At 35.0% G+C, this 24662-nt stretch overlaps 1 protein-coding gene across 2 annotated transcripts in view; it reads right to left on the reverse strand.

The window, feature by feature from the left end:
* LOC128986194 (transcription factor Sox-13-like) overlaps positions 1 to 24662 on the reverse strand; it is a 181574-nt gene that overhangs the window by 65400 nt on the left and 91512 nt on the right. For both annotated transcript variants that reach the window (XM_054406399.1, XM_054406400.1), the window contains 3 exons: positions 10732 to 11343; positions 2761 to 2853; positions 1848 to 2013 (listed from right to left, as the gene is read on the reverse strand). In XM_054406399.1, coding sequence (XP_054262374.1) covers positions 1848 to 2013; positions 2761 to 2853; positions 10732 to 11339 — 867 coding nt within the window. In that variant the 5' untranslated portion in view covers positions 11340 to 11343. The remainder of the gene's footprint in view (positions 1 to 1847; positions 2014 to 2760; positions 2854 to 10731; positions 11344 to 24662) is intronic.

A 24662-nucleotide genomic window follows, 5' to 3' on the forward strand; every position in this document is an offset into this window, starting at 1 on the left:
TTTGCAGGTTTATATTCCACTGATTTAATCTAATTGTTACTGCCTTCTCGTCTTTAGCACACAGGTATTTGTGGACATTAAAGCACAGACAATGGAAACCATTAAAGTATTATATTGTCTGTGATTAAAGGCACTAGTGTACAACTTCTTAAGACCATTCAGTAGTTTATGGTTTGGAAGATGGTAAGGACATCTTGCAAAGTTTTAGCCTAGCACACTCTTAAGTTGCCTAACTCCAGTCCCGTGCTCGTGTATCCTCATAAAAAAAGGTAGAAGATTAACTTCGGAAATTCTTCTTCGGTTAAGGTGGCTGAAAGGCCCTACACCAAGTATAATGCATGATTTCGAACTAATTTGGGGGGGGGGGAGGGGTTAATTCTTATTTAGTTTAAGCTTCAACTTCAAAAGTACACTTTACATAAAATGGGACTGTGGTATGAACTTACTGGTACGTACTATCAACCAAGCGAAATATTAGGTCTAGAGCACGTGTAATAGCTATTTACGTTACAAGTGTAGTAAGAGCGTTCTTACATCCTGCAGTTAGGTAAAATCGTATACTTGGTGGAAAATTTAGTATTTATGAGTATTTAAAATTTAATCCATAAAAAGTAGCTTTTCCAAAATTAAAATCCTTAGAGGTTATGTTTGATTAAAACGTCAAAATCAAAAGAATGCCCAGCTGAGACCGCCATGGATGCTCACCTTGTGTTGTTGTTTACAACTCTTTGACGCCCCATAAAAGCGGCACACAGGGTTCCTAGTAGTTCATGTCATGTTCGGCGATTCGGCGTAAAGAGAATCGGGTCTTCCTAGAACATCTCCCTCGCCACAGACATAAACAATATGAGTTTGGAATGACGCTTCTTTTAATACTCGGCGGAACCCAAGGTGTTGTAAAAATATGAGTAGTCAACTTAGAGTATACATTTACCTAAAGGAAACGAATGAGTGCAAAAGCCAAAATTTGAGTGCAAGATGAATTGTTATTTTGGATATTGAAATGGTGGATAAATGTAGTTTTACCTTTTATTTTGATGGTACAGTGACACCTAGGGTTAGGTTCAGACCACTAAGTTATCACATACGGTATTCATTGGTGATTGGTGGGATGTAAATATAAGCCTTCTGGGACAGTGGGTTTAAGTTTGTTGCAATAAGACAAAGATCAATCTCATATCTTTAGTTTGTTACATATTTTTTATGGGTTCTTATTTTTTTGTACGAAATATTGATTTTGTTATCTTTGCAATTTTCTTTTCAATTACTTGGACTAAGGGTCTTTTTCAGAAGAGGGCCGCCACTTTTTTATCCATGGAATAATCGCAGTTTAGGTTTGGTTACTTTATAGCTCACAAGTTTAGTTTTTATTATTAACTGAACAGAAATAATGACAAAAACTCAACAATTATCTAACCTAAACTGTGGGGTTTCCACAGTTTAAATAGTGGTGTTCCTCTTCTAAAAAAGACCCTGGACTAATAATAAATATGAAAATTAATTTTTGATTGTTTGTAATTTTACCAGTGTTTCAACTTGCTTTTTCTTTTTGTGTTTTTTGGATTTGCTTAATATTATTAGCTATGGTAATTTTTGTAGAGTACATCTTTTAATACAGCTTATTTTTACATACGTATTCAAGGACACAAATACTCATTCAATTTCACGTGTTCAAAACCTTCTTCTACAATTTAATTTATTTTGATATACATTTTTTTTTTACCATTACATGCCGCAAACTATATTTCAAATTTTCCATTGTTAAAAACCGTTGGTCATGCGCAGGATTCGAACTTGTGTCCCCAGTACAGAGGTCCTGTGTTCTACAACAATGCTGCTGATCCTACCTTGCTCTGCTGCTCCTGTTGACTCAGCAACTGCTCTCGGACCATCTGAAGCTGCAGAATCATCTCCGACAATCTTCGCTCCTTCTCCAGAAAGTTGTCTCCGGTCAGACTCTGGAGTTGTAGCATCGCCGTGACGTTGTCTCGCTCTCCGTTGTCTGCTTCCATCCTGACAACAGACAACGTCCATTAGACACTGATAATATCCATTATAAACTGTCATTATCCATTAGAAACTGTCATAATCCATTAGAAACTGACAATATCTATTTTAAACTGTCATTATCCATTAGAAACTGACAATATCTATTAGAAACCGTCATTATCCATTAGAAACTGTCATTATCCATTAGAAAGTGTCATTATCCATTAGAAAGTGTCATTATCAATTAGAAAGTGACAATATCCATTTGAAACTGTTATTATCCATTAGAAACTGTCAATATATATTAGAAACTGACAATAGCAATTAGAAACTGTCATTATCCATTAGAAACTGACAATATATATTAGAAACTGTCATTATTCATTATAAACTGCCATTGTACATTAGAAACGTTCATTATCCATTATAAACCGTCGATATCTATTAGAAACCGGCAATAGCAATTAGAAACTGGCAATATATATTAGAAACTGTCATCATCCATTAGAAACTGTCATTATCCATTAAAAACTGTCATTATCCATTAGAAAATGACAAAACTCGTCATAAACTGATATCTATCAATATCTTTGCAGCATACACTAAAAACATACAACATCCATTAGAATAATACATATGCAGTACACAGAAGTATGTTTGTTAGATGACATTGCCAATTGTGAAATTATTCGATGCACAGTTACCATATAAACTAATGTTACTTAGAACATAAATTTTGCTTCAATGAATATAACATATTTTAGTTATTACCTTCTGTTTTCCGTAAGCTGGTGATGCTCTCTGAGAATTTCATGTTGAAGTTTTGCAGCTAAGTTTTGTAAACTTCCTTCATCACAGTCCAACCTGAAACAATTGAACACGTAAGTATATAACCTTCTGGATACTTAAAACAAACTCAATGGAAATGGACAGAAGCGCAAACCTAAATAGGAGTAGGAGTATTTAATTTTAAAATGTTCTCTGAATAAAGTAATTTTTAAAATATGAAACTTAGAGTGGTGAAAGTCGGTAGGTTCATAATTGTTCTAATCTGGACTTGATTATTGTAATGATTCTGATGAAATAAATATTTAGTAAAAAAATGTGCATCGACTATCTCACTATATTCTACACTCACTCTGTATTTATCGTTAGCTTAAAATACGTACTAAAATTGGGTAAATTTTACAAAAAGATTTAGTTACAAACATCTTGAAAGCTGTAACAATTGAAAATGAAGTTTTACTGGATAAATATATTAATGTTGTATTCCAATAACAATTCACAATGCGAAATAAATGTTTAATATGTTTTTTTATGGTTCTACAATATTTAACGTAACAGTAAACTAACATAGCGATGTTGTGGAACGATCTGATTCAGCTGACTGATAAGAAATGAGCTGGCCAGGATCTTAAGTTCAAAGTTCTTAGTTTATGACCACAACAAAAATACATGCAGTATGATTTTTTTAACTCATTTCTGTAAGGTCTGAAAATGCTACAAGATATAAATCGACGTTTCTGCAATCTTCAGAATAATAAACATCGATTCGATTTATTCATTAAACAATCAAATCTCATAACTTCCAACACACGATACAAACTCTATGAACTCCAAACGATACATTTTGCACTATTGAACACTAATCCGTGTATTTCAGCAAAACAAGAGCTATCATCCGAATAGAACCTTTTAACTGACATTGATGCGATGAAAACATCGCAAATTGAATTCACAGGGGCAGCTTTGTTGGAGCAACAAACGATGAATATTCGCGATATAAAACAATTAGCCCGATTCGCGATACAGTTAATTCCGTTATTGTTGCTACTTTGGAAAATTGATTGTAAAAAGCCAGTGGAAACTGGATAAAAGGGCATTGGAAGCGCATTGTAGGGTTTGAATAATTTAAGAGGGGTGCAGTGGTGACATCACGACCCTGAGTGGGGTGAATATGTATATGGTACACTCTTTGTTTGTAGTTCATTGTTGGTTAACAAGATTGTTGTGGAAATTTTCTGTAGTGTGTTGGTAAAAAAGATTTTGCGACGTTTCGGGATCTGTAGTCTGACCTGAGGGTGAGTTTTCTAGAATGATAGAGCGAATGTGTCTAATAGTTGATATGATTGATAGGCCAAAAGCCTAAGGTTGTTAAACTTGGCCGAAGTAAATTAAATACGATTTAAATAAAACTAGAGTTCGTCCAGTGGTCGAAATAACAGAAATACGTAATGTGTAGACTTCTCTATTTTCACTGTAAATACATGTGATTGAAATTTCTACCATTTGTTTTGATTTTCTGTTTATATTTCGTTGTTATTTCATCACCAGCATAGAAACCCATAAGGCACGTGCTATTTTTTTTTTTTATTTTAAATTATTTTTTTGTGCTTATTTTTGAGCCTCTTTTATAACTTTTTATAAAATATCTTTGTAACAGTATGCGTATACTTTTCTAGCGATGCACACGAGCTCAGAAAAAATGGTTTAAAGAAACGTGCTTGCCTATTGATTTATAAATAAATAAATCAAACAAAAAATAAAATAAAAAAATAAAATATGCTCAATTAAATAAACCTTTGGCAAAACAATTTTTGTAATTGGTTAAAAACATAGCAATAAAACGAATAAAAAACATTAATAATTTATCAACACTACTTTTATAAACTTTACAACAATGTATTCCTCCACGATCTCTTAGGCCACGCCCAGTATAAAAATCACAAACTCTGGGCAAAAAATAGCAGAACGAGTGACCTTCTAATAAAAAATGCTTAAACCAGTTAGGCCAGGACGACGTCCATTTCGAGTGGTCCCTTGGGGGGGGGGGGCATGCGGAGTTGTGGGGAGGTGAATAATTTACAAAACAGACAAGACGGGGCCACATCATTGCCAATGAAAGTTAAACCTCCCTTGGTAAAAAGGGTGACGTATAAATAAACAAAGAGGTCGACGTTATCTCAGAGCCTTTGTGATTGGGTTATTGTCTTGAGGCGGGGAGCGAGCTGGCGTAGTGGTTAGAGCGCGGGACTTCAGTCCCTGAGGTCTCGGGTTCGATCCTCGCCAAGTCACCAATGGATTTGATCCAAGTGATAATGCCGCAACCCCTAGGTCTAGCCTGAAGTAATGTGAAAAACAATCCCAGGCTCGTGCCTAGCGTCCTAGAACAAAAAAAATTGTCTTGAGGCTGGGAGTGAACTGTGGGAATGTGTATCTTTAAAAATTGATGTTTCTGTTTGAGGTTATTTTTAAAGTAATATGTGTGGTCATTTAAATTCGAGAAATTCTGATGTTGGAAAGGAAAATTCTTACGTTTTGGATTAGGGAATTTCATATAGATTTACTATAGTAAGTATTGAACTGTTGTGACAAGTTTTCAAAATATAAACCTTAGTAGGTATGTTTCTTTTACATCACTTAAGGCAATTGTGCGCTCTTTTGGAGCAAACTCAGACAAAATAGAAGTATACTAAATTGTAATCCTATGACCCTATAGGCCCTAAACCAGAGTCTGTCTTTCTAGAGAAAAAAGGAGACGCCTCTAGGAAAAAGAGTCTGGCTCTCCTTAATCTCCTTACACTAAAAGCTGCACGATAATTACCATTTTGTTGTAGCCAGTAAAATAAAAATACAAATGAACTGTTTATGCAAACTTATGCATAGTTTATATGCACTTATGCATAGTTATAGTTCTGCAAAATCCGCTGATCTTTGCAATATGCGTATGATTTCGTGTCATTTTTGTGTGAGTGTATTATTTTTAAGTAACTGTATTCTTTTAGAAGTCTACAATAAAAGAATATCCACGTTTAGTCTGAGAATGGAAATAACTTCACGACGAAACTAGCTGAATGCAATCAAAGAAATTTCCATAACTATGCATTCACTCAATTTTGGTTAAATAATTTCGATGTAAATAAAAACTAAAGAGAAACAAGCCAACCCCTTATCGATCGGACTGAAATTCTAGAGATAGGTCAGTGCTCGAACACAGGATATAATATAAATAAATTGGCGCGGCGTCGCTCTTTTACTTGATTTAGTCCGCAGGCTTCGCTATTGCATTATTGTAGGTTCGAACCAATATTGTTGCTAACAGTAATGCGATTTTATAATCAGCCGCGTGGCCCTAGCAACCCTTACAATCCGATTTACTCGTCGTAACAATAATCGAACTTATTTCACTCGATTGTCTGTGTCCTATTTTATTCGATTGTTGCTGTTTCGAAACTCGATTTGTTACATTTCGAGTTTCTGCATCTTGAGTGTCTCTTATGATTACGAGAGCTTGTAAAATAACATGTTTTGTTGTTTCTGAAGAGTATTGAAATGTCATTTATTGTAACTTTAAGATCAAAACAAATTGTACGTTTGCTAGGTACATTTTTGATAACTCTCTTTAGAAGAGTAATTACTAACAAAAATATTATTTTAAACAACTACACCGACCCTGAATAGGCCTATATGATTTTTGTACTCAGTATAAAGGTTTATATACTGAAAACCTCATATTTATGAAAATGAAAATAGTTAGTATCTTAATATATTGAGTAAAATATATTGAAATATTTTTGCTCTCAGTTTATTAACTTTATAAAGGGTCCCAAATCCCCCGAACAGTAGTTTGCTTAAGAGACCAATTCAATATAAAAACAAAATTGCAAGACGGCGTTCATGGTAGAAAACCTTCAAAACAGACAGATAGTTCTCATTAACAAAGTACCTTCGGCTTAGCATAGATTCTTATCCATCGAGCCAATACATCGCGTAGCAAAATGTGAATGGTGATTAGCAGGATTTGAACCCGAGAAACTAGGCAAGAAGGTCCGCGCTTTAACTACCAGACCAGCTGTGCCACAATCCATACAAAATAGCAATTTCCAAACTACATAGCTTACGTACTACAAGCAATTTCACAGAAATAACACTTTCATCATCTCCAAAATTTCATCTAAAAACGAACATTACAAGTTAAATCGTGCTAGAAAAAATTAACGTGAAGGCACGACTACCGGGGACCCACTCGTATGGTAAATATTGACAGTGGCCCACAATGCGGGGAAATATTGGAAAATGGGGCGAAGTGTGTTTACATGTCAAGCAAACACACGGTACACAATGACTGGGCAGTAACTACAATAGTGGGCCACCTGCGAACTGGGAGGGGGGTATAAAAAGTGATGGGGGTGTACAAAATAACCTAAACAGTACTGAGTGGTTATCCGTGTATAGGTAGGTGATAAGGTTTTGATCATTCAAAAGGAGTCCTATATTTTCTTGATTGTTGGATTTTGTTTAAATTGCACTGTCTAATAATACAGGTTAAAATCATTTCTCCGTTACCATAGAATTAAGTCAAAATGGGAGTAGTTAAAGTAGGCCACCAACAGATTGCGCTGTAGTAAATTACTGATTTCTGTCGAATATTTGGACTTTTAACCAAATCAAACTAGGAGAAGTTATTGTAAACTTAAGCATCTGCCATGTCCCGTCAACTGTCTTAGAAACAAAAAATAAGGTAAAAATAGAATTTTTGACACTAGTACAATCTGTGACTGATTAAAAAAACTATGTGCTTTTTAATAATAAATTTGCGAAGCTGCCCATATGGACGAAATGTCTTCTTCAGTGTAGTCAATTCTAAAATTCCAGCTAGTGCCTACAACTATATTTTTTACCCTATTTTTGTTGCTAACCAAGTTAATGGGTCAAAACAGTTACAATAGTTCTTAATACAGTAATTTCATTAGTTTGACTTGGCAAAAAAGTGTGTGTATTTGACAGCAATTAGTAATATAGATCAGCACAATCCGTCGGTGGCTCACATCAACTACGACGATTTTGATGATAAAACTCGCAACAAGTTAAACATGGGGAATGTTCAGGTATCAATAGTCAAAGTTACTATGCACTACCATGTGCGTTAAGAATATACTTTTTGTTTACTTGTGGTATCCAGCAGATTTATTAAATTAATAAATATTTCTAACATACTGTACGTCATCATACACGTCATACTAAACTGCAAAATCGGTTCCGAAATATTAAATTTTACCCTAATTCCAAACTCCACACTAGAATTAATAACGGAGAAACAACTCGAAATTCAACTGCGATATAATTATAAGTCCCTGACAGACCTACGAGACACAATGTAGCAGTGTGAATAAGTAGCCAGGAGCGAGGAAATGCATGGAGAGGACATCAGCCAATTGAGGGGGTATTGTGTTACTCGCAATGCATGCCGGGAGACTCGCAATGCATGCCGGTCACGCCCTTAAAGTAGCTCGTGTTTTAATAATGCGAAGTTCATTACGAGACCCTTGACGCCTTCGAGTCTTCGCTATAAACGGCATTATGACTTAATTAAGTCGTTAGGTACAATTGTATTGTTGGAGAGTATGGAACTGCCTTGGAATTCTCGTTTTGTTATCTCGTTGAGTTTTGAATTCTAGAGTAGATGTACCTCTGGACCAGGTGTAGGTTTATTTGAATAGAATGGTTAAATGAGCATCTTTCAGAATGTGTTACATGCTATAACAAATACAATTACAATTCTAATATTATGTCTTCTTTCTCCTGCTTCTCGAGACGACATATTGTTGATGAGATGGAAATGGTATAACAATTAATAATACTGGTGATCTTATATTCTGAAGTACATATCCCATCGTGGACATGTATTACAAATATTTTATTCACATAGAAAATTGTTGAATGACAAACTCATCGAGGTCAAATGTCATTTTTTCATACTTTTATTCAAAAATGGCTACAGTCTTTGATTATGGTGATCATAGACAAAACATTCTCATTTTAAAGTTGTGGATAATCTTAGAATGACAAACAACGATACCAAAAGTGTACTGATGCAGTTTACTGGTTGCCATTTAATAATCAAACTTTTAACAAATTAAAGCTTCAAGAAAATCTTTATTGTTAACTATGAGCGTTTTTTGTCACGTCAACTAGTAACAAGAACTAAGAGAGAAAGTGTTAATTTAGCCCTCTGTAGAAGTTTATTCAACTATCTTCGATTTGAATGAAAATCTCCATCTGCTTGTTCATGTGGACAGGATGAATAGTTTGGTATCTAAAATCAATGCTACAACTTGATGAAAATGTGATATTCAATTTCATTTATAGTCAAAGATTAGTAATATGAACCAGTGTTTTTACTAGCGTCATATAGTTTTGAACTACTCGGTCATGTGTTTATCGCAATTTTAGCTTTTCTTAGTAAATAATTAGCTGGATTTTAACCAAAGACTTCATAAAGAAGTCTTATTTTATAACCAATTCACTAACCCTGGTAGATAATCTAAGTAAATAATTTTATGCGACCTATTTCTTCTTCAATATGATCGGTAGTATTTAAATTATTTATTTTGTCTCAGGTACTAAACAAAATCCATGATTCTACTGCAATTTACAAAATTTCGCATGGATTCAACATTAATTATGAACAGAAATAAAAAAAAACTGTCCTTAAATTACAGAAAATTTAAATATTTAACATTTAAAATCTCATACATTTTAATGCATTTAAACACCACAAAGGAAAACAACATCCTGTTGATATTACATATAATTTTCAAATTCATCAAACATTCAAATACTGAGCTTTCTGTTTCTCACAAACATTTCAATTCCCTTTTGTGCCAGACATTGTTTGATGGGCAAGAACGTTTGTTTGTGGCAATATGGCTGGTTTATTGTTCCACCGGATGATTATTTATTTTGTGCAAAATTCCTCTCTGTTTACATCCCTTCTGTTTCCACTGGACTTTGTGTTTCTCTGTGGACGGACATTGTCAATCGACGCTGCAAAGCTTTAAATAACTATTGGAGTCCATTTCCTAAATTAATTTCTTTCTGTTTTTGTACTGTTGAGTGAATTGTAAATGTATTAGATGTTTTTTTTTTTAGGAAATATGGTTTTAAAATTGAAATTACGAATCGTAGATCTTCTAAAAAAATTATGAATGTAAATTTTGAAATGCAAATTAACGTTTTTGTCATTGAATTTTACTCAAAATTAACTACAAATCTCGGGAGAAAAATATTTTTGATATTCATTGCTTGTGTTCTTGAATCTAACCGAAGCTATGGACTAACTACTCTTCTTATTTTGAAAGAAAATATTACTCACAAGAAGTTTTTTTAGTATTACTGTAATAGAAATATACAAATCTTTAATCAGCTGGGGAACGTATCGAGAAAAGCAAAGGGGTAGTTCGTGAATAAAAGTAACAGCCCTAAACTGATACATAGAGCCAAAAGGGAAAGGCTTTACCCTCTAGATTGTTTGAGTATAAGTTTAAAAATCAGACTAGTGCAAATTACATAGAAACAAAGTTACTTGAATCATTAGAATACAAACACAATATGGTAATGTCCTGCTTAACGGAATTCATCTATCCAATTAGTACCGTGTCTTTGACTTAAACCGACTACATGGTCATATTTCTGTCAAGGGAGCTGACCTAGAGCATGGGGTTTCAGTCTTCAAGGTCCTGGGTTTGGATCCCAACAATCATACATAAATGGCTTTTAACAATGTGATAATGATGCAAACCTCGATGCTTAGCTTGACGCACGGAATAAGGAGTGATTTTATTAGGAGTGGGGAGGTGGATTTTAGTTTTTAGGAGTGGGGTTATTTTGTGAAGTGTCAAATAACTCCGTACTAGAGTATAGTGTCAAGAATATAAAAATAAAATAAACATGTATACTCACTGTGGCTTAGTGGGCGAAGAGGGATCCCTCAATGTGCTGTTGTTCATCTTGTTTGTCAGTCGCTTCAGCACATCGTCCATGGTCCTCTTGCCTCCAACAGCCGAGTTGTGGTTCAGCGTCGTGCTGTTGTTGTTGAGATGCAACAACGCCTTCTTCTCTTCCGAAGGACTCTCGCACCCCGAGCGTCGCCGCCGGGGGGAGCGGTCGTCCAGGAAGCCGCTCTGGTTGAGCGCCAGAAGCGCCTGGAGAGAGTCCGGCCTAGGCGCACAGTTCATGGGGTAATACCTCGCGCACTCATCATTCTCACTATCGTCCTTCTTCCTCTTGTTGGGCGGAGACCGTAAAAGTTCGTCCTCCGGAGACAAGTCTTCCACTTCACTACCGGACGCTGCCGAAGACGAGGACGCCGAGGATAGCTTGTAGAACGCTGGAGGTTCTTGTGGAGGAGTTCGACGCGCCTCCACTTCTGGAGCGGTCATATTGTAGAACGCTAGAGGTGACGCTACCGCCTCCATGGGACCTGTGGGCTCCTCGTGGTCCGTCCCCGTCGCCCCGTCTCCACTGCCTTCTTGAAGCTTCGACGGCGGAGACTTGCGTTTAGAAGACATATTTCTGCAACAAAAAGAAAATATTCTTAGCAATTTTTTTGTGAAAAAGACTCGGTCAATTAAGGATGGAGTTGACGTTTTCAAACAGGTTTATGTTAAAGGGTACTTATAATGGAAATCCGTTTTACAACCTCTTGGACTTATTTGACTAAAAAGTCTTGTCTCCGTTGAAAAAAATCTCTCAACACAATGCTAACAAATTTTTTCAATAATTATAATTTTGAGCCTATCTCGGTATATGAGAAGTCCAAGAGAACCCACAATGGAACTAAGAACGCATTTTTGACAATTTAAATCCAAAAGAAATTCTCAAATGTGTGAATGATGCTGTAACGATATTTTCTTATAAGTACCTTAATTTGTTTGTGATTCCCCAAAAATATACATCAAATCCCTTCTACATCCTTCAGAATCTTAATGTCCCTCGCCATCCATTAAACTCCTTCAAATAACCATAAACTCATACTCTACAAGATGTTGCTAAGAAGCTGCGTCGGCACAAGACAGCTACACGAGTCAGAACAGCTGATATAATAATGCTCCTTGTTTGCCACTGTGAATGCAATGCGTCACAAAATTGTTCGGATAATCTAATGTACTAAGCTGAATGTCCGCTCTGTGTTGGGAATGTGGCGCAGTTAGTGATGATAACAGTGATAAGCGTACAAGAATGGCCATTGTACTAGGAGTCGATTCGCTGTAAAGAAGTTTGTCAAATTAGAATATTTGTGTAGTTTTCCTTGAATAATGTACGAATACAATGTTTTACTCCGCTTACTCACTTCACTAAATAAAACTATAAGAGACAAATATCTAAATACGGAAATAAAATAAATCCCTAGGACAAACACGAAGTATTTATTATGTTGCTTTAAACAAAATATTCAAGTAATAGAATAAAATATCTCTTCAATCTATACATGGTCAACAAACCATATAATTACAATTCCAGAAATTTAGATATTTTAGGATAAGAAGATAAAAACAAAATCGAATGAATGTGAAAAAATATTTTTTAAATATGTATTTTTGTAAAGAAAACCTAAAAAAAAAACTAAACAAAATACTAAAAATTGGTCTATACTGTTTCCTTGTAAAATCCTATATTAAATTTCTATTGGTACATACAAAATATAAAATCAACAAAAAATATATATTTATGGATACTTGCTCCATCAGATAGACTCCTTTACATATTTTAGTTGGCAGATAAAACAATATAAGTTAGAAACTTGGTCATTTTACTTTAAGTCCCCTCTTGACCTTAAGTAAAAGAAAGTTGCGTTATTCATTAAAATCTATTTAAAAATTCGACATTGAACATAAATTCACGAAAAAAACATCATCAAACCATTCAACCGCATCTGAGGCAAACCTAGACAGTGTCAAACTCAGAAATAAACTGCGAAGTGACAACATTAGTTGTAAGGGTGGAAGGGTAAACAGCTAGCCAGCTGAACCGTGTAAACCCATCTGGGGAAGATTGGGAAACAAATGAACCGGCTAAACTGCTGGAGAATGATCTACCGAAGATCACCAGGGCAGAGTGGGAGACGGTGTCTGGGTAGTGAAGAATCCATCAAACTGAGGATGGATTTGGCCATAGCCTACTCTAATAGGCCTACAGGGCCGCGGTGTTGGCGTGGCAACGTCGCACTGCCGGCCTCACGATGGTAATAACACTAACAACATGTATATGTATAAACATTGCACAGAGGTTTCGTTTGGATTCGTGCAACATCTGTTACGATTGGTCTGATCTGCGACGTTGCCACTTTTATCTCGTCATTGTATTAGAGGAGGCAATAATTTAGTATTTTACTTACTTCGAGGAGTCCCTAGAGATAAATAGATTTTGATGAGTTGATTAAAATCAGGATTTAAGGTGTGGATTGTATGGAGTAGAGATGAGCATTTTTGGAGACAAAGTCAGAATTATTCTAAATACCATCTTGCCTTTGTCTTAAAGGCTTCTACTATAGTATGTATGATGTAACCTGTCTCCTACCAGGGACTGGCCCGGGCTTTAATCCCTTGGTCAATTCCCAGGTTGACCCGGTCAGGAGATAGGTTCCATCATACACACTATAGGTACATAGCTGGTATAAGCTTTAAACACATAGACCACCATCATAGGAGACTTTTTCATTTAGGATTCGTCATAGTTTTTGACATATCAAATGCAGAGAAGGCGAACCCTTTCTGAAAAGTTCTACTGTCATGCTGCCTATAACATTGATTTTATCAACAGAATTTGCAAATCTCAATTTCAAAACACCGGTAGTTATGTTCAACGAATGATTCAACAATACTGTACAAATTAGCCAGGTGTAAGAAAAAAAGAGTTTTGACACGTAACTTATTGAAAAGTAACTTAGGTACTACCACAGACTAGTATATTTTATCTATGGTACTACCAAATTTCTTTACAGTAAAAGTCTATTTAGAGTAGAATTCAAGGATCAGACGATAATACGTGTGTAGATAATGTGAAAGAGCATTTATTTTGCAAATTAAATATGTAAAAACTCTAACTTCCCTAAGTACTTTTCCTAAAAATGTTCAAAATCGTTACATTTAAGATAACACCCCTTCAAAATATAATTTGAAACTGGTTCAAATAGAAATTAAAATTGTTATGGAAAATAAAAATAAAACAGCTGGGATTAAAATTTGTGTACAAGATGTAAGGATTAATCTTAACAAAATAAAAAGATAGGGAGTTTACCTATAAACAATTCGTCTTACCAAATAAAAATTCAAGTCGCACCATCGTCACTGTCTCACCTCTAATCTTTCAAACAATTCGATCTCCTATCAAAAACTATAATGCAGAATTAAAAACATCATAACACTCCTATCTGAAAAAATAATCTGATGAGAATTTAAACTGCAGTTTAGAGATGGCAATCGTCATAATAGACTGCAATGAAGGCAGTTAGTTATGTAAACAACAATAGTGGTGTTGTAGTTATGCCAGTTATGTGTAACGACTGCTCAACGACACATTATGTGGTGAATTGAACATTAATGCGGCCATTATGTTTGTTGTCACATTAGGCATCCAGTGATATCATCTTTGAACTTAGTCATTCATCATGAGAGTCTTATTTGCGTTGCGCCATTTTTTGATCGAATTTTCCCGATGGGTTTTTCACTCGAATTGTGTGAATGGTTTGACATTTTAAATTTGGAAGTAATTAGTTATTTTCTTAATAGAAAAGAGTGTTAGCATAACTTGTGTATAATTCCAACTGGGACGGGTGGCATCGTCCTGTAATCCAGCTACTAGGAGGTTACGAATTGTGGATGTTTATAGGCATGCACTGTGGATGCGATACTCCCTGGTGTGGATTAACGTCCGCACGAGTCAGTACTACGACTATCCGCAGTATTATCCTGAAAATTAGACCAATTCGTATATACCAAGGCGAAAATGTGGTTCGGATTCCACTATAAACTTTAGGTCCCTTAGTTGCCATTAGCTGTATGGGCTATTAGTTATTAGCTGTCTAAGGAATAAGTCGGCCTTAGTCACTAACAAGACTACAAGATCGCGCCACTCATCCTATACACTCATCTCCATTCATACTTGGCTTAAAATACCTACTTTGTATGGTCGCCATTTTATTGAAAAGTATTAAAGTATTAATGTATTTATTTGTGGCACAATTCATACAATCATGTTCTGATAAGTACTTAAATTAAATATTTTACATTTTTTCAATTATCAACTGAGATGGGACGCCATCTAGCTACATATTTCAACCCGAATATGAGTGAAGGATGAGTATAATCATAATCAAAAATAATTAAATATAGACCGTCAGCTGTGCTGCGGTACGGCGTACGCGCTACGTAACTACACGGCGCTACCAGGGGTGTGCGCCAGAACCTATGGTAACCAAGGTAACTGCAGCATGGCTGACAATCTTTATTTAATTATTTTTGTCTATGGTGTAATTGATAGAGTGAGATGATCTGTGTAGCTTTGTTACTGACTCAGCTGTTTCAGGAAAACAAAATACTGTATATTTATTCGAGTTTTGCTAATTTTATAATATTTAATTTTTCCGCCCACACAAATTTCGGACCTGTGCATGGAACATGAATCAGCGCAAAGGAGAACCGATGCAGTATAAGAAATTAACTAAATATAATTTTTTTCATCGGCTTCATCAGGACGGGAACCAAAAATGCTCGATTTTCATTACTACCTACTAATCAATTTATTCTTCAAACTACCTATTTCTAACCATTCTGTTAAACTTGACCTATTTCCGTAAAATTTGGATACCAAAGAAACAATCCTCCTATTGTAAAATATAAAACCTCGATTTCAAGTGGTATTTTATATTGGATCGTTTCAAGTGTGGTACGCACAATAACATATGTAGAAAAAATATGATGTACAATTAGTTTGAAAAGTGTCTTTTTTCAAATAAATCAACATTTCAATATCTTTATTTATTTTTGAAAAGTGTAACTTTTTTAATAGTACAAATATTGATGTTCTTTATTTTTGGTAAATTTACAAGATTGTTCACTCTTTGAGTATAATACAATGGTAGTAATTGTTTACGAAAGGGACGTTTTACTTAGTTAAATTTATTTGTAATTTTGTGAAATGTTAAGAAATGTCAAAAAAGTTAGATCTATCAAAATCACTTTATACAAAAAATAGGCTGCAACCTTCAGCTGATTCATAAGGATGAAAAATGTAAAAAAGAAAATGTTTATCCCTTACTTACACAAATCGGAGAGTGCGATTTCATTTTCAAATAAACAATTTAGTAAAACATATTAAAAGATTTTTACCCCTCTATGTATATTTTTCTACTATAATAGAGAATATTGTGAACATACACAGTTCTACATACATCATGACATTTGCACTCACTCAAAACAGCTGAGAAGTCCCAGTGAGAGCATTGTTAACATTCCTGTCAGAATAGTAAATTAAAAGCAGCCTGAGCGGATTCACACGACCCCACTTCCCAAAGTAGGGGTGCAAGGGTCTACAGGTCGGGGGGTGGGGAGGAAATGGGGCTCATCTCCCTGTCTCCGGCAAATTGTCAACTAATTAATCCAAAGATAATGTTTCAATTTGTTGCCACCGTTTTGTAGCGTTGGATTTCTTAAATTGAGGAAATTGGTGTTAATGTAGAGAAAATATGTTTCTAAAATGTTAGTGTTTGGTGTATTGAGGTTTCAAAGTCAGGTAGCAATATGACGGGTTAAAAGATCGGTAAATTACAAAATTACCTCTTCTAGTGAAAACTGTGTTTTAGTACTTTTTCGTAGTTATATGCAAATGCAGTTATAGTATGAGAAAAATTGTGATATTTGATTTGTGACGTTCTGAAAAAAAAGTTATTCAAGGAAAATACTATTTTTTTCCGAATTTTCATGTATGGCGTAGATGTTTGCTTAAGTAACCCAACTTTTAAAACCAACTCACTTTAAAATTGTACCTAGTCACAACTATTAAATTTTTACTGGAACTAATACAAACGTGAATTATTATCTTCAAAATTGAATCAAAACATGATCAAACTTTAATTTTTATAGTTAGCAACAAAAAACATACTATGACACCAAACATACGTTAGTGTTGAAAAAATCATTCGTGTTTTATTGCAGTCTCGTATGCAATAGCGTTTCCAAAATAAGCGCGACAGAAGTACATAGAGTTGAGCCCATGAATTAAACCGATTTCTGTGCCAAATGCCGGGTTTACAACAACTGATAATTAGTGGTGAATTACGATTCACCTGGACTCGAGAGCGGATCCAAATAATTTGCTGCACTAAAATATGAGTAGGAGAGAAAGATGTGGACAGAACGAGATGGAGATATGAGAGCGAAGATGACACTAGCGCACCTGCCCTTCATTCACCATTGTCAGGAAGATATTCCAGAAAGAATACCACTTATTAATCTGGCAGAGGCTATTTCTGGGTTGGCGCGTGCTGACTTCTAGTGGCCGGGATGGGAACTACACTCTCTTCGGCTTTTTGGGTTCAACTGACTTGAGGAAGGTACAGAGAAGTTATGAGATTTATGAAATCAATAATTAGCTTTGACGTTCTGCAGGTTCGTTCTGAACTTACTTGAGGAAGGTGCAGTAAAATTCCTTTAGATCTTTGAAATTTTCAATCTAAAAAAAATGATGGAATCTGATATTTCAGTCCACTTTCAAGTCCTAAAAGCTTACGAGAGGAAGTGGCAATGAAATCCCTCAACGTCTTTTAATTTTAAACTTTTATATTTAAGCTACCCTTTTTTATTGAAATGTTTATATTTACTAACTCTGCTGTTCACACCCTTTTAGAATCCTAAACCTACATGAAGCAATGCCTTTTCTTCTGTGTCTTAATTTGTTGAACTAGAGTCCGATTTTTGTTCTAGATATTTTTGTTTCTAAAATGTCAACGTTTAAATCCTCACGTCACTTCATATTGTAAAAACTGCAAATATTAAAATACATCTTCTATCGTACAAAACTATATCAGGTCTAGCTAGTCGGTAGGTAATGGAACTTCGTTCCGCGAGGTCCCGGGTTAAAATCCCGCAATTCACTTATAGATTTTACCCTAATCTGAAGAAACGTGAAACATATCCCGGGCTAGAACCTAGTTAAAAAGTAAAACACCATACGAGGGCTACTCAGCGCTAACTCCGGACACTTTTAAAATGTGTCCGGGATCGTCGTTGTCTGACTTTATCGTTGTCGGACTTTAGCGGTGTCTGACTTTGTCGTCGTTCCTATTCACCAGGTTCACTTTGAATGAAAAATGTCTTTGATGTATAAAATCAATGGGTAAAAAATATTCAAAAGCTTTTACATAAATTTGAAATTTTCAAGTTACATACCCTGTTTAAACATAATTGACTTTCTTACACAATTTTACAAAAAACCCAATTCTTTTCTTACACTTTCCAACGTTTTCGACAAGAAACACTAATTCTTACAAAAACGGAACGGAATATTCCCTAATTAGTGTGAGGGGAAGTCGGATCTCGCGTTTCACGATAAATCTGGGCGAGAATATCCAGAGATGCAGATAGGAGGTCGCGACAATGGCATTGTTATGAGGCTAATGAAGACAGATCGGCAATCAACCTCATTGTACAACTTGTGTACAGAGGCTGACGGACAATGCTTCGTTGTCAAACTAATAAGCTTTCGTCACAATGTCTGCGAGCAATTGTGTCTTGACAAATCTATTAACTTTGTCTGATTTTCTTTATCGCGATTTCCTTCTTTTTTAAATTTTAGATTTTTTTTCTCGGTGTTTTTTTATACAACAGAGTATAAAAAAGTTATCTCAATAATTGGTTGGAACCCATTGATACGGACATTAATTCGGAAAGTCATTTGAAAGCTAACTTGTAAAAATGGAACAGAGATTAAGAATATATCACAGTGGAACCTCGATAAGAAGTCACTCTTGTTAACAAGTGTTATTTGCTATTTCCCTTGAATTTATTTTACTCCTAATCATATATTATTGCAAATATCAATAAGAAGTCAACCTTGATATTAAGTCTTATTAATCCTCATGATAGTCTTGTTATCGAGGTTCTACTAATAGGTATAGTAGTAACAACTTACCAACGTTTAAATGATATAATTGAATTTAGGAAACCGAAGTCTATCTATAGTTAAATACTTTATCGCAAGAAATCATTATGTTTAATTTATTTGAAAGATATTTTGATAGTAATTAAAGGCATGGACGATGGAAGGATAACTACTTTTTATAATATTTAAAGTGTTATGGATGACAAATTTAATGTCCGTTCAAAAAGTATGTTATGTATGTCTGATTTTTCCCCTGCTTTTGAACGCCAATAATTATACCTTCCAAAATTAACCAATCAACTTCTTATGACATGAGTGTATTTTTTTATTTTCCTTAAAGACCTAGCTATAGTATGTAAAATGGAACCTGTATCCTGACCCTCCGCATACCTGGGGAGTAGCCAATGGTTTAAGGCCCAGGCCAACCCCAGATGGACGGAGGGTTAGGAGACAGAGTTTTTCATACAGACTATATAATAATTGACTGTACAGATAGGTGGGCGTGATAAAGCTCAGTGTGGTTTCCAGACCAGTAGACCCGCGAATTTCACATAAAAAAATTTACCACATAAAATTACCACATTTTCCTCCATTCTCTTTCCAATTCAATATATTCCAAGGTTCAATAGGTTCCAATATTACTTCAGGTTAGACCTAGGGGTTGCGGAATCATCACTTAGATAAACTTTATTGGTGATTCGGCGGTATTTGAACCCGGGACCTCAGGAACCAAAGTCCTGCACTCTACCTTTACCCCAAATATACGGAACTACGAATGGCAGAAAAGACCCGGTATGGATCATAAACATAAGAAAATAAGTGTTTGGCCCGAAAGTAAACAAAACCAAATGTTAATTAATGTTATTAGTATAGGGGGTTTGTTTACTTTGGGGCCAAAAACGTTATTTGTTTATGTTTATGATCCATACCAGTATTTTTCTAATGCGATCATCTGTGCGACATTAAGGGCCAGCAGCATGTGTCTAAGGAGGACAAGAAAGAAGTGGAGGACCCTTAAGAGAGTTTAAAGATGGTATTAATTTAAATAGCAAATGTTTTATTATTTTTCAATATCAAAATTGTACTATAACTTATTATATTAAAGTGTTTTGGTTTTCTGTTTTTCTAGTGTTCGTGTACAGAAATAATAAAAATCGGTGTACTTTTCACAAGTCACAAACGAACATTTTAGCACAATGCAGAAACGACTCCAAAAACATTAAAGGGCTGCTGGACAAGTGGAGAAAGAATGACCACCCTAAGTGTCCCGCAATGATTCTGGCGAGTAACAAATTGACTGAAGCCCCGAGTGTAATCGTAGTGAACAATGTGTTGAGAAACGACGGGGGGTAATGTTACTGCCACAGGAAACAACACTCGTAAACCACCCCCAGTGTGTGTTGGTGTGTGTGTGTGTGTGCGTGTGTGTGTGTGTGTGTCGGGCCCCGTGTGTGTGTATGTCGCGAGACGTCACTAGTGGGGACCTATCGAGGACTCTGATATCGATTAAGTGCTACAGCATCCCCACCCACCACCTTGGTTCTTCCCTCCCACGGAATAAGTCTTCCACCCCTTCTTGTTTCCATTTGCTTGACACATCCGGTCAGAGGAAAATTATTGTGGAAAAATTACTATGATCTCCTATATTGCTGTCTAAATAAAATTACAATTTTTAATTTGTAAAGTAATACACTTTTAGTATAGTAATTGTATTTAAATGTGTTTAAAGCCATTGTAGAAACATTACTACTGTATATGATAATGGATCAACTATATTTCCATTTAAATACATACTATGGTATAAGTAAAATACCGGTAGGATCGATTTTTACCAAACGTGAATATATCATGTTAGTTTTGTTTATTTATCCACTGATTGATATACACAACTGACAGAATAGATCAAAATACTAATGCTTTTTTCAGTAAAAATATTGGGGAATTTCTCTCGACGTTGTACGCCGGTAGGTACCAAAAATAGTTGAATAAAATTAATTGGTTCATATTTTTTAAGTGTGGGCTATGAGATAATAACGGTGTCAATAATTTACAAATCAATCAATCTAAAAATGGGATTTGGGCGAAATACAATACAGTATATGAAGAAGAGCATGCGTTATAAACAAAATAATACCTTATCACGGAAAAATATATAATGAGTATCTAAACTGCTATCTATGTATCTAATTTAATTTTTGTTTTGACATACAAAGCCTGACTGCTTAGTTTTTAAACATCGTCATATTTGTATAAAAAAATAACGATTGAATACAATTTGAGAATATGAAACTAAATAGTTGAGTGTAATTTAAAGGCGATTAAAAACCCTAAGACTAGGTACCTTAATCAATCAATTCTATGAATAATTTACATTCACTACCACTTACACTGAATTTTTAAATAGTAAACATGTTCACTTCATCTAACATTCTAACGAGTAACAACTTCATTTCCCCATTCAAGTTGCTTAATTCGGTCCAAATAGTCTAAAACGAACACACGTAGCCCGTGAAAGCTTCAGCGATCTTAATTTCAAGGGGATGCTTTTCAATTAGTATTATAGCAAAGTCGTTTCAACTAATTATTTACGGGTTTCCAATTAAGGATAAAGGGGATATTTCGTCACGTGGACTATACACCCTGGTCTTTCAAAGTGCTTCCTTTTGCGTTGAATCCTATCAAGAACAAGGATAGTGGTTAAACCACACCCTTGGTTTCAAAGACTTATTCGTGGTCGAAATCAAAACCATCGATTCGGATAAATGGCCACAAATGATGAGAAACTCGTCGCCAAAACTTGCCAAAGATGGTTTTACTTTGGAATTGATCGATGTGTCTTTGATCTGACCAAAATGTCACATTTGGTTGGAAGTGTTAGGAGAACATTCTAAGAAATAGTTTTGTGGTCACAAATCTATTTAACAAGATATAAGACCTTTTACAAATATTTAATTTTTTACAGTAAAACTACATTATTTTACTGAACTTTTGTTTACGGGAGCGAGCTAGTGTAGTGGTAGAGCGTGGCTTCGGTGCTCGAGGTCCCGGGTTCAAATCCAGCCAATCGCCAATGGATTTTATCCATGTGATAATGCCACGACCCTCTAGGACCAGCCTGAAGTAATGTGAAAAACAGTTCCAGGCTAGAACTTAGCGTCCTAGAATGTGAAGGTGGGACAGAAAAAACTGCACTTTTGTTTATTTCTGATGGTTTATGATGATTCAAGTGAATAAAAATGAAACCAAATACTCTATGCATCAACAATTCATGTTGCAAATTGGGTTTAAATAAATAATCTAAATAACTAATCGTAGCTCAAACTTTTGGAATATATTCCTAGTATTTATAATATCACTACTTTTCTTGGAATGATACTAGGGTTTAACTAGCTAACGGGAGAAATTGTGTATTTGATTGCTAATACTGTTTATTTGTATTATTTTCGATCAAATTTTAAAGTTCAAACACTCTTCCCAGTCTGTCTCGTATTATCAAAGGTCAAAAGAACCAAAAGTTTCTCCCACCTTTTCCCGCAGCCCTATTGATACAAGTAGCTCAACTTGACAACATTTTTCACCCTTGAGAGACAATCATTCAGCAGCCGGAAAACCGAGGTTGAAAAACGACAAAAGAAGTGGACTTTTAGCGAAAGGGAGGAAACCGATAAAAATCGGTGGTAAAACGTCGGATGAAATACGACACTCTGCCGGAACTGTAGTTGACCGATCATTTGTCCGTGTCATTGTGGGTTATAAATATTGTATGGCTGTGTCGGAGACCGGGTAATTATTAGTCGATGGATAACCCGTGGAAAATCGGAGTGACGGTGAGATGAATGAGAGAATAGAATTGATGGGGAAAACTAAAACAAGTGTTTTAGGGTCGACAAATTAGTTTGGAAAGTTCATGGTAAAAAGTTAATATTTTGGTTGATTTTTTTACAATGGGAAAAGGTTATAGAATATATTAAAATAATTAATTTAAAAAGTGTAAGTCTTTTTCTCCGTATGGTTAAATTTGACACCTGTTTTCATGTGTGTTAAATTTTGGTTACGTTTTTTATTAGAACACGCTTCTTGTATGGACACAATTATAAAATTCAAAATTAAAATAAGTCTTTTTAAATTACATATCCAAACAGGTTAAAGGGAAGTATTAGCTTTACACTAAAACGAGATTGCGTATACATTTTTGCACGATTTAACAAACTGATAAATATTACTTTTGATGTAATTTTTGTTATAAAATTAGTTACACAAAATGACCGACTGCTTAATACGACATTTTAGAAAAAGGGGAATTTTTGCGATATTAATAAAACTATTGTAAACCCTTGGAAATTCTGGACATAATGCTATATTTGGGGACAAAAGTCAGCTCTATATTTCAGTATATATAACTGATAAATTCTTTAAAATGTGAACCAATCTTTTCATTGAAGCTCAACCTAACGAAAAAACGCCAGAAAATAACTATATCATGAAAAATAGGGGTAAAAATATTGAATACCTAATTCGTTGTAAATATTAGGCTAAATCACAGCACAAAAATCTCTCTAGCACAAACTCAGAATAATTTTATTTGTTGTTGATTTCCTTGGTACACAAACAAGATGAAAGTAAAAGCAGAGGGTGCTATTGTCAGCTTCAATGGGGGCAATAAACGAATTACAGGCCTCGACAGATTATAATAAGAAGTGCAAATGAAAAAGGGCGCAAACAGACAAACGGACAGTTTGGACGGGGGTGACTTTGACGCCTGATGAGGCGATTGTCTGTTGATTATATCCATTGCTCAGCCTGCTCTGATAAACAACGAATTGTCCAAACTCAGCAAAGGTGTCTTACTGACATTTTGACCTTTTCAACATAAACTATCAGGGGGTTTTAGATATTTTTACTGAAGAGAATTGGTCATGGAATGTGTTATGTTTATTGTTTCCCAAAATATTATGAGGGGATGTGTTGAGCAACAATTAATTAGGGATTGTGTTAAAATTTTTTCTCCTAGAGAAGATTGATTATAGTATTTATATTGTAACTTTTCCACTAAAAAGTTTAGTGTATATGTTAGTTTTTTTTGTTGCTAAACGAAATTGATCAATACATGTGTTAGGCACATCGAAAAAAATACTCAGGTTTAACTCTTCCTTTTACTGACAAAAATTGATTAGGAATGTATGAAACTCGTTTATAGTTGGTTATGTTCTAAGTCATGCTTCTTTTTTACAGAATACATCTGTTCAGGATATGTTTTAAGATTCTTTATAATGATGCCAATTGAGGAATGTGTTTTTCTTCAGTAAGAAGAATTCACTCTATTGGTTATCTTTTAAATGAAAGATGTTTGCAATAAAAAATTGATTTCTTAACAGTAGAAGGAAATATAATAATCACTTGTCACAAGTATTAATGTTTAGTAAGGTTCAAACTAGACTTTTGATTGTCTTGTTCTAGTGGACCAAAACACAATGCTTAAGTTTCAAGATGCATTTATAATTTTCAAAAATTCACAAGTATTCTTTCCCAAAGTCTAACTCTCGTTTTCCAAATCCTCCCCCAACCCCAACCCCTGATAACCCCAGTCTGGTGACCCATATCGCTGGGGTGTAGCCAATCTGTGGACCACATGGGGTAGTTCCATCCCCTTCTCAACTCGCCCAATATTTACAGGTCTTAGAATGCCTTTGCCTTTTTGTGCCCCTCCATTGTGCCCTTGTTTATGCAATATTATA

This window comes from Macrosteles quadrilineatus, unplaced genomic scaffold (genome assembly GCF_028750875.1).
Source record: "Macrosteles quadrilineatus isolate MER2022 unplaced genomic scaffold, UCM_ALF_1.0 Scaffold_2__2_contigs__length_208266976, whole genome shotgun sequence".
NCBI lineage: Eukaryota > Metazoa > Arthropoda > Insecta > Hemiptera > Cicadellidae > Macrosteles > Macrosteles quadrilineatus.